This window comes from Micropterus salmoides, unplaced genomic scaffold, assembly GCF_014851395.1.
Source record: "Micropterus salmoides isolate LMB-PRFRI ecotype aquatic unplaced genomic scaffold, ASM1485139v1 Ms_hic_scaffold_17, whole genome shotgun sequence".
NCBI classification, from domain to species: Eukaryota; Metazoa; Chordata; class Actinopteri; order Centrarchiformes; family Centrarchidae; genus Micropterus; species Micropterus salmoides.
The window spans coordinates 1345501-1357511 of NW_024040817.1; the positions used below are offsets into that span (position 1 = coordinate 1345501).

Here is a 12011-nt window from a genome sequence, read left to right on the forward strand (position 1 = left end):
TGTGAACACAATGCAATTGATGTTTATTATCATGTTTTGTTTGTTATTGTTTTAAGACACAGAGAGCTTCTCCTCAGTGTTCTTGTGATGACTCGACCCACTGCAAAGAGGGAGATAATAAAGTTTAAATGAGGTAAACTAAACTCCATCCTGTTGGTTTCAGCAGAGGAGGCTGCAAGTTTCTGTTGAGTTTCTGTCAGATTGGATGAAACTGGTTTCACTTCCTTCTCTGAACTCAGTAACCATGGCAACAGATAGGCATCACTGCTGAATCATGACAACAGACGGTTTTCAGTACTAAAGATAAAAAGTTATAACTGGCACAGTTTTATTCAGGTATACATTCTTTATTACTGAATTAAATATTTCAACTATAGTGAAGATTGTGAGGCTTTTATTGTTTTAACTATCTTAAATCATTAAATCATCATAAACCTCATACATGATGATGATGTTTTTGTTCTCCTCATGTAAGCAGGAATCATCAATTCAAATGAACATAATTAACTATTGAACTACTTTTTCAAACAAACTGATAAAACAAAAAACAAAAAACAACATATGTGAGAAAGTTCCAATACTGTGCACATTAAAAACTGATTCAAAATAAATTGGTTATTGTATTAAAACTTGTATTTGCTTCATATGGAGTAATTCAGCGTAGTTTCCTACAATAAATTAATAAGAATGAATAAAATGTAATTAAATGTTTTAGAGCAACAAGATTTTTCATTGGAGTGGATTTGAGTCTGGTTAATGACACTGAAGACTTCAAGAATTGTCGTGAATACATCAAATTTTTAAATATCAGACACAATATGTGAGTAATGCAGCATCATCAGAGTAATCCAAGTCCCTGCTGGAGTCAGTCAGAGCATTTCCATAGAGAGCCACTTTGCATCAGCAGCACCATGCTCCAGTGCTCTGGGAGAGTTTATAGTCCTGAGAGTTGAACACTGGATGACTGACAGCTGTCCTTCATGACAACAGAAGCCACAGAAATCCTCCTCATCAAAAACATGACTTTGATCTGCGTCCTCATCTGGACTCTCCTCTGCTGCTGCTTCACAGGTAAAGTCCAGAGAATCAAACTCCTCTCCTCTATGAACATCCGTCCCTCTGAAATGAAGCCCACAAAACCATGACGCTGCTTTATGTTTTTGTCTCTGTATCCTCAGAGTCCAGAGGCCAGGTCACAGTGACTCAGCCTGGAGCAGTGAGCTCTGCTGTGGGAGGCTCCGTCTCCATCAAATGTAGGACCAGTCAGGATGTATATGTTTATAGCAACTACCACCTTTTAGCCTGGTACCAACAGAGAGATGGAGAAATTCCTAAACTCCTCATTTACTATGCTAGCACTCGAGCATCAGGGATTCCAGGTCGTTTTACAGGCAGTGGATCAAACTCTGACTTCACTCTGACCATCAGTGGAATCCAGACTGAAGATGCAGCAGTTTACTACTGTCAGAGTCAACACTATATCAACAGTCAGCATGTGTTCACACAGTGAAAAACCGTCATACAAAAACCTCCCTCAGTCAGACTGAACAGAAACTGAACTGACTGCTGCAGCTGGAAGCTACTGCAGAGACTGATACACTTCACTGAGGACACACACACATGAATTTGCTTTGGTATTGTGGTGCATAATAAAAAAAATAAGAACAAGATAATAGACAAGACCATAACAAGAACATTTTTTGATGGTCAAGAAACTCTTGATCATTAAAAAATATCCGACACTTAAGATCCTTAACTACTTTTGGGGGTTAAATAGAAATTCTCAGTGAAGAAAACAGGAAACAGCCTTCACATCAAGTGGATTTAACATATTTCCAGATTTTGTCAAATTACGTTCTCCAGCATGTCTCATCTCTATATATTTATATCACATCCCATGTTCATCTGTGATTTGCTAAATAATCAAGAGGAACCAACCTGAAACTCTTAATGAGAAAAGTCTTGGTCATGACCTTTGACCTCAGCTTCATACTGGATCACAGCCACTTCAACTATTTCCAAATAAAAGAAAATATGTAGACAAAGATCAGCATTAGAAAACTCAAAAGAATGTACATGTACATCCTTCCAAATTTTTGTTTTATTTGAAAGCAACAATTTGCAACAATTGCTTTGTTGTGATTTGTATCCCCCAGTTTATGAGTACTATCAGCTTAAACACCTCTATTATAAATAAAGACAGCTGTACATGTGCATTTGTTATGATTAGCCAACATCACTTACATGATCAAAATATTACTGTAAAAAAAGATCAAACTTGAAACACAATGTCACAAATTACTGGATCAGTTTGCAACCAATATCCTCTACATGTAAATATGTAAATATGTAGATCAACGCTCTCAGCACTGAGGAGGAAACACCATGATATGTTGAGGACAGCTACAGCTCACTGACTCTGTGTGTTTGCACATGTCAGACGTATGAAATATATATATATGCATATCTACAGTAGATGAGTTGAAAATTGGATAAGTTTATAGAGGTAATAACATATTAACATTTGTTTAGTTGTTGAAATAGAATATTTATTTCTGTGTAAAGATTTTAAATAAAGTCATTTAAATATAATTTGAAATTCATATGATTCAATTTGAAGTCACACAGTTTAGTTTTCAATGAGCTTGTGTTCGTAGGAAAATGCATGTTATAATATGTTTTACAATCAGATACTGAAACTATGGTCATCAGGCGGGATTCAAACTTCAGGTCGCTGTAGTAAAGACTCAGCCTTGTTCCTACGGAAATTACCTCTACCAACTGTTACTTTCACTACAACAGAAATGAAAAATACAGATTTGATGAAGTGGTCTTTATTGTGTAGAAATAATCAAAATTACATCAAGTAAACAAACTTTATCCATGAAACATGTGATTAGAGAGTGACTGAAGGGAAGAAAGAGACACAGACACAGAGAGAGTTACAGAGTTCAGAGAGCAGAGTAAAACCAGTAGCAGAGTCCCAGTGATTCAGGTCAGGACTGGGAACACTGGTCTCTCCTCAGCGTCTCTGAGACCAGAGCCTGGGAGCCCTGGGTGGCCTCACAGGTCACAGAGCCCACCTTCCTCCACTGGTCTGCAGGGAGCCTCAGGGTGCTGCTCCAGCTGTAGCGGCCGTCCTTCTCCAGCACCCCGGGGCTCCTGCTCTCCTCCCAGCTGCTGCTGCTGCTGCTGCTGCCGTCCACCTTCCAGGCCAGACTCCAGTCTGAGGGGAAGCCCTTGTTGGCCAGGCACATGAGCGTGGCCTTCCCCTGCTGCAGCTCCTCACTGGAGGGTGGCAGCACCGTCAGGGTGGGACGGACATCACCTAGGAGACACCAATCAGCTTAGAGGACACCTTTACTGTGTGAGAGCTGATTTTCTCCTTTAAGGAGTTTCTGTCAGATGGTTTTTCTGCTCCACCAGTCACTCACTCACACATTGTTTCACTTCCCTTTAAGAAGCCTCTCATGTAAATCAGCACAGAGAGAATCATCATACAGAACGACCTGAAATATATCAAACTACAGATTTAAAATATCAAATTTCTCTTCAATAATTTCAACTATACATTAATTTAAAACATTTAGAGGAAACAAATACAGAAAATGAACTGACCAGAAGGAAATGTTCTTCATATGTATTTCACTCATCGTTACCAACGTTTTTAAATGATTTCAAACAAAATTTCTAACAATATATGCAACATTTGGAAGTATCATCTTTATCTTCTATCTGTTCAATTTTACCTGAAGAAAGTTAATTTTATTAAATCCTAACAACAGTTATTATGGCAGTGGAAATTTCAAAACTAATCTTGGCATACATTTTTACCTTAAGATTAAAGTTTGATCTTTTCGCCACTTCAGGGTGTTTGAATTTCAGTATGACAGGTATGTGTAAAGAAAAGTTTAGTCAAGCTTCTCTGAGTTAGCCTCCATGGTAAAGGAGGAGATATAAAAACATGAACAATAAAAGTTTTGTGCCTCAAACGTTCAAATCGTGAATTTAAAGCATGATTTGACAATAATGTATTTAGTATTTCAGCAGAAACTCCAACATCCAGTCTGGTTCCTCCACCAAAAGTCCACCACAGTGATACAAACTCATTGAGCCGCCGTACAAAAACCTCTCACTGTAGAGAGACACGGCTCTCTGACTTTGACACAAACACGTTCACCAACATGGCTGTTTCTTCAGCTCTATGTTAAATGTGAAAATAAGACAGTGTAACAAATTTCCAGAATGCATGTTTTTATTTGATATATTTTTTAAAATGAAAGTTTCTTATTCTTATTTAAATAAGATAAAGGACAGTTTGAAACAACATATGTCTAGAAGCATGAAACCAAAATAATTTATAATATATATATTAAAATAGTATATATTATATTAAAATAGTTTTTAAAAGATTTATAATTAATACTCAGATATATTGATTGATCCATTGATAAACAGCATCATCAGAGTAATCCAAGTCCCTGCTGGAGTCAGTCAGAGCATTTCCATAGAGAGCCACTTTGCATCAGCAGCACCATGCTCCAGTGCTCTGGGAGAGTTTATAGTCCTGAGAGTTGAACACTGGATGACTGACAGCTGTCCTTCATGACAACAGAAGCCACAGAAATCCTCCTCATCAAAAACATGACTTTGATCTGCGTCCTCATCTGGACTCTCCTCTGCTGCTGCTTCACAGGTAAAGTCCAGAGAATCAAACTCCTCTCCTCTATGAACATCCGTCCCTCTGAAATGAAGCCCACAAAACCATGACGCTGCTTTATGTTTTTGTCTCTGTATCCTCAGAGTCCAGAGGCCAGGTCACAGTGACTCAGCCTGGAGCAGTGAGCTCTGCTCTGGGAGGCTCCGTCTCCATCAGATGTACGACCAGTCAGGATGTTTATGTTTGGAGCGGCCACCAACTTTTAGACTGGTACCAACAGAGAGATGGAGAAACTCCTAAACTCCTCATTTATCGTGCTAGCACTCGAGAATCTGGGATTCCAGGTCGTTTTACAGGCAGTGGATCAAACTCTGACTTCACTCTGACCATCAGTGGAGTCCAGACTGAAGATGCAGCAGTTTACTACTGTCTGAGTCTCCATAACATCAACAGTCAGTGGTTGTTCACACAGTGAAAAAGCATTGTACAAAAACCTCCCTCAGCCAGCCTGAACAGAAACTGAACTGATTGCTGCAGCTGGAAGCTACTGCAGAGACTGATACACTTCACTGAGGACACACACACACACACACACACACACACACACACACACACACACACACACACACACACACACACTTTCATCAAATAGATTGCTCATTTTACCACACATGATTTAACCACCAAAGTACATGTGTCAAGTACAATGATAAAAATATCAGGGTGGAAATCAAATAATTCTCCATCATTCCATATGTCATTATAATCCAATTGTCTTGTCTGGTTTGCCATTTAATAAAAAGGAGCCAAACTGGGACAGTTAGTGAGAAAGATATTCATCATGACCTTTGACCTCAGCCTCTTACGATTTCCAGTTAAAATACAATATGAACGCAGATCAGCATCAAAAACCTTCATAACCAAAGATGGCCCAAACAAAGCTGGACATCCCTTAAATCACAAAAAAGAAAACTAGATGTGTATAATATAATTATAAGTAGAATCAGTCTTCATGCATATGTTCTGCTCCTACGACCTCATGATATAAATAGTATAGTATAGTATAATATAGTGCAGAGCAGGACAGAGAGGGCAGATGTGAAGGACAGAGTTTATAGTATATAGATCTTTTTTCCTTGTCTTATATGTATGTGAAGTGGAATGAATTGGAATAAGGTTGCATGGTCTGTCGTTAAGCATATGTAATACATTATACATTATACAGGCATTATGAAAGATATTACATTCCATTAGATTCAAAAGACTGTAGTTGTAGAAAACAGGATCAGTGGGAGCATTTATGTTGGACCATGAGATGGCATATATAAGATTCTTCTGTAAGATCTGTAATTTCACCAGGTAACTTGGAAAGGTATTGCACCATATGACATTTCAGTAATTTAGGTGAGGCTCAAATAGAGACTACAGAGTTATGAATGTTTTGAATGGAAGAGTAAGTCTCAATTTAAAAAATAAGCCTACGTATTTCGACAATTTTTTTGTCAATTCATCACCTCATAGTTTAAGAATCATCCTTATGTACCCCCAGAAATTTTGTGGACTTCACTTTCTCAATAATTCGACCATTTATTTCGATGCAAGCATGGTCAACATTTTGTCTATTTCTGTTAGAATGGAAGATTATGAAATATCTTTTGTTTATATTTAGAGATAATTTATTATATTTAAGCTATTTATTCACCTTGATCATTTCCTCATTTGTATTAGTTTGCAGGACATCACCAATAAATTTGTATCATCAGCTAATAATACTTTATGTAGAATGCTAGAGGAATTTGTAAAATCATACAACAGTAAAAAGAGGAGTGGGCCTAAGATGGATCCCTGGGGGACCCCATATTCAATGCTTCTATTTTGAGATCTGTGGCCATTCATATGTACATATTGCTCCCTTCCGTATAACTTCTAAACCAGCTGAGCGATGTGCCTATGACACCATAATGTTGAAGTTTGCTAAGAAGAATTTCAAAATCAGTAGTGTCAAATGCTTTGGATAAATCAAGAAAGATTTCAATTCCGCGGTCACCTTTATCTATGGCATCATTGATTTTTTCTATGAGATCAAGAATCGCCATACAAGTGGTGCTCTTTTTCCTAAAGGCATCCTGTGATGAAACAAGAATATTACATTTTTTAAAGTAATTACTAAGTCTAGTACATACAATTCATTACAATACCTTATAATTGGTGGACAATATAGATACGGGTCAATAATTGTGCATGTTATTTTTATCACCTGGCTTAATGACTGGTACAATTCTAGCAATCTTTGTCATTTTGGGTACAGTCCCACAAAGTAAAGAAAGATTAATAGAGTAGACAAGAGGCTCCGCAATTTCATTTACAATAGATTTAAGAATTATGCTACAGATTTCATCCGTCCCAGCTGTGTGGGAACTTTCCATGTTCAAAATGATTTTAGAGAGTAGATTTTTGTTAGTGTATGTTAAAAAGAATGAATTCATATAATTGCCTTGCAGTGAAAGTAGCACCCTTTGGTTGTCCAGTTTTGTTGGAGAGGTCTTTACCTATAGAGATAAAGTGACTGTTAAAGCTATTAGTGAGATCTACACTGTCAAGATCACTACTAGCATTTGATATTGTATTTTGTTTTGATGTCGGGAAGTACAGTGGTTTTGTATCCACTAAGGACTTCATTGAGCACCTTCCAGGATCGTTTTTGATCACCTTCAGCAGCCTTTATAAGCTCGGTGTAGTGCCTTTGCTTACCTATGTGTACATGTGTAAGCTTATTTCTATATTTCGTATATGATTCCTTATGTGCATCACTTCTTTTGTTCCGATCTACAGCACCACTTTTTATGTTCTTTCGGGTATTGTACGATCAATGGAGTCAGTTAGCTCATCAATTAAAACATTATATGCAATGTCTGGGTCTTTGCAGTTATATACTTAATCCCAATTTTTGGCTTTAAGATTTTCTGAAAAGCTTTTGTTTTAAGATGTGGAAAATCAGTCTTTTAGCAAAATCAATGAAAAGTACAATGGGAAAATGATCTATAGTATTACACCTGAATCCATACTAGCATTGTCAATATTGAAATGATGATGTCATGATGATCTGATGGATTCCATTACCCTAGTATATGAATTTATGGTGGGAAAAAAGACGAAGAATAAAAAGTATTAACAAAATAATTTTTTGCCTTCTCCTCTTTTGAACTTCAATATTGACGTCCAGAAGAATAAAACATTTTCTTATTTGTATTTATCAGATATAAAAGTTAATCTATTTTGGTTTTGAAAATGTCATGGTCAGAGTCTGGAGGTCAATAAATAACTTTATCTCAATAAATAGACAATCCGAGTGACCATCTTCAATACTGAGGTAATCACAAATACTTACGGAGTGTCCTGAATCTACATATAGACATACTCCACCACCTGGTCTAACTAATCCGTTTTTGTTATACAGCTTATAACCATCGAGATTAAGAATATCCAGGTATGATGTGTCATTAAGCCAGGTTTCACTACAGCCAATCACGTCAAAACTACTGCCTATACTAGCCAAAAGAAAGAACAACATGATGCCACACAGACTTCTAGTGTTAAGGTGTAAAAACGAATAGGTATTGTCTTCGACTGTTCGGGGTCAGCCCTAATAATTAGTTACATTATTTGTTGGTCGATTGCGTGTTCTGTTTAAGTGAGCTCGTCCTCTATAGCCAAAGTGAATCTTCTCAAAAAAATATGATAATATAGAAACTTTAATGAAAATCTTAATCCTTGACAGCACATCAAGTGAATGCAAATGAAACATTAAGAAACAGACAGAAGAGGGAACAATGAATATCAACCTCTGAACCGTGAGTGACTCTGAAGAAATAAATGTGATGTGAAGAACATGCAAACAGTAAAGCTTCAGTTACAAATCAGTATCAACATGTCTCCACTACACAGCAGGTAATTGACAGTTCGGTGTAACCTGTAATCTGTTCTGGCAGTGATGTGTAATGGATGCAACATTAAATGGCTGAAATGTGCATTAACTCCATTCGAAAAAAACAGAAAAAGTATATAGTAACTTCTGCAGCTAACTTCTAAGCTCATGTCCCTGCTGGAGTCAGTCAGAGCATTTCCATAGAGAGCCACTTTGCATCAGCAGCACCATGCTCCAGTGCTCTGGGAGAGTTTTAGTCCTGAGAGTTGAACACTGGATGACTGACAGCTGTCCTTCATGACAACAGAAGCCACAGAAATCCTCCTCATCAAAAACATGACTTTGATCTGCGTCCTCATCTGGACTCTCCTCTGCTGCTGCTTCACAGGTAAAGTCCAGAGAATCAAACTCCTCTCCTCTATGAACATCCGTCCCTCTGAAATGAAGCCCACAAAACCATGACGCTGCTTTATGTTTTTGTCTCTGTATCCTCAGAGTCCAGAGGCCAGGTCACAGTGACTCAGCCTGGAGCAGTGAGCTCTGCTCTGGGAGGCTCCGTCTCCATCAGATGTAGGACCAGTCAGGATGTTTTGTTTATAGCAACAACCACCGTTTAGCCTGGTACCAACAGAGAGATGGAGAAACTCCTAAACTCCTCATTTACGCTGCTAGCACTCGAGATCAGGGATTCCAGGTCGTTTTACAGGCAGTGGATCAAACTCTGACTTCACTCTGACCATCAGTGGAGTCCAGACTGAAGATGCAGCAGTTTACTACTGTCAGAGTCAACATATCAACAGTCAGTATGTGTTCACACAGTGAAAAAGCGTCGTACAAAACCTCCCTCAGTCAGACTGAACAGAAACTGAACTGACTGCTGCAGCTGGAAGCTACTGCAGAGACTGATACACTTCACTGAGGACACACACACACACACACACACACACACACACACACTTTCACACACAATTTCATCAAATAGATTGAACATTTCACTGTTGCTCTAACCACCAATGAACATGTATCAAAACAACTTCAATAAAAATATAGCTGCAAGGGGCAATGATCGGGATCCAAGTCATTAAACAACATTTGACATTTTCAGAGGAGGAGAACTACGGAGCCCCCCAAGGTCCACTTTACGTCGTGGCCTCACAATACTATCTCGTGGCCTCAAGATAGTACCTGCTGGAGCAGGCACTGTGCACTCTGTTTTGGGGAGAAAAGCTGCTCCATTGTGCAGGCTCATTGTGCAAAACCTTAAACAAATTCAGGTAGTTTAGACACTGTTTGCAAATCTCATCCACTCTTTTTGCAAAACTCTTAACACATTCTCACTCACTAAAACACATTTTGCACTGTGATGCACTTGTGTTGCAAAATGTTAAATACATGCGCCAAAAGTTAAACACAACTACACAACTGTCATCATTTACACACAACAACTCATAATTCTGCACACTTGTTTCTAATGATGTGATCAAACCAATATGTGGTCAAGTCCCTGGCCAGCGTAGTGGCAATGTCACCCTTTGACCAAGCTATAAGTAAGGGACAGTTTCTCTACCCTTTCAACCTTGGGGCTATAACTGATCATCTTCTTACTTTTCTGGGTTGTCGTTGGAATTTTGTGTTTGAGCGTGAGCTGCAGGTCCATCAGCTGGCAGTACATCCTGTCTACGTGACAATGTCAGCTTTCACTGTGGTGTCCCACAAAGCAAGTGGTTCAACATAAACCAGCAACCAGTGATTCATAAATGGTTACCTTCAACCTACAGACCTTACTTCAGTCCAACAGAATAATGTTTCTCTGCCTGATGGTGGAAGGTCTATGACCGAAACTCATTTACAATGGAAAATCTCTTACGGCCAATATAAATGGCCTGTGGTGAGATAGGTGTGGAGTGTTGTTACAGTCAGTCTGCTTCCAGCACTACAGAGGGTTTTCCTCCTTTGCTTGGCGAGGGACAAGATTGCATGTGATGTGGATGAAGTCTCTTACTGTACTGATTTGATCACAACATTTTTGAGTGTAATGTGCTTGTCATTTATAGTTTTCTTTGTTCTTTGGGCTTACTGTATTTAAATATACAGATATTCAATACTGTATTACTTGCAGTACTTACAGTATACTACATATTTACTGTACTAAGTTGTGATTACTATACTTTTTAAATTGGAAAATGTGTGTTCCTCTATGCAAAAAACATTTTCTGTAACTACATGCCCTGGATGATGCTCTGTAGCGTTTTACCTATTGACTGGCTGTGTTTATGTTTTGAAAGCATTGTTTGATTTTGAGCACAGATCAAATGGTTTTGAGGCAAGTGTTTGATTTAATCTTAGCAATTGTGAAAACTGTAATGAGAAAGGTTTTGCTCATGACCTTTGACCTCAGCCTCTTACTGGATCACAGCTATTTTAATGATTTCCAGTTAAAAGAAAATATGAACACAGATCAGCATCAGAAACCTTCATAACCAAAGATGGCCCAAACAAAACTGTTTTTCAATATACAAACTAATGTAATTTTAAAAACGTTTCAATATCAACTGAAGTCATGAAACCATAAAACTATACTTACAAGTGTATAATTTAAATATGAGTCCCTGAGGTGGAATTGCAGAGGCCCGTAGATTACAGTTTTTCTCGATTGCTCAGACACATTTCTTGAAATTATGCCTCTTTTTCTTGAAACTCTAAACACAAATGCACAACTTCTCACCCAATTCTCAGAACATCCTATTTTCAGGTCAAAATAAAGCTCTCCACTCAAAATTCAATTCCATTCAATCTTGCTGAAAAACCAAACTTTGCCCTCAGACATAACAAACAAGCCCTCAAAAACACACACTACAACACAGTCTTACACACTTGTGAGATAAATTCAAAACAATGCTAAAAAAATTGCTTATTAGTAATATTGCTTGTGATTCTCCCCCTCAAAAACCTTTTCACATCATTAACACAAATGTAAACATTTGCACATTTTTTATTCTTAAGTGTGCCGTACAGCACACCAAACAAGAAATATTCTACCCCTGGTGCTGTCTTTGGTCTGGGACAGGCCAGTGATTCTCCTCCTCCTCCTCCTCCTCCTCCTATTCTACCTCCTCCACCTTCTTCTCCACCTCCTCCTCCTCCCTCCTCCTCCCTCCTCCTGCTCCGCCTCCTCCCAATTCCTTATCTTCCTCTCATCCCATCGCCTCCTCCAACTCCTACTGTTCCTCTTCCTTCACCTCTTACTCCTCTCCATACTGCTGCTCCTCTTCCCCCTCTCTAGTGTCCTACACCTCTTCCTTCAGATTTCTCTGGATCCATTGCTCCAAAACTGAATGAACTGACTCTGGCCCTTTTATCAATCTATTGCAGCTTCCGATTGATGTGTTATCAATTTTGACTGTTTGTGTTTCCACCTGGGTAGCT

General features: G+C 38.4%; 1 pseudogene and 2 gene segments (V, D, J or C); 2 read left to right on the forward strand and 1 right to left on the reverse strand.

Annotated features, from left to right (window-relative positions):
* Positions 1–1019: 1019 nt before the first annotated feature.
* LOC119907950 lies at positions 1020–1539 on the forward strand. The segment is given in 2 exon segments: positions 1020–1071; positions 1179–1539. Coding segments are annotated over 2 exon segments (384 nt in total).
* Positions 1540–2818: 1279 nt separating this feature from the next.
* LOC119907951 lies at positions 2819–4081 on the reverse strand (the record flags this gene model as incomplete). The annotated part of the segment is given in 2 exon segments: positions 2819–3330; positions 4056–4081. Coding segments are annotated over 2 exon segments (360 nt in total), but the record flags the coding sequence as incomplete, so codon positions are not given.
* A 4864-nt stretch (positions 4082–8945) lies between these two features.
* LOC119907663 lies at positions 8946–9407 on the forward strand (annotated as a pseudogene).
* The last annotated feature ends 2604 nt before the right edge of the window (positions 9408–12011 follow it).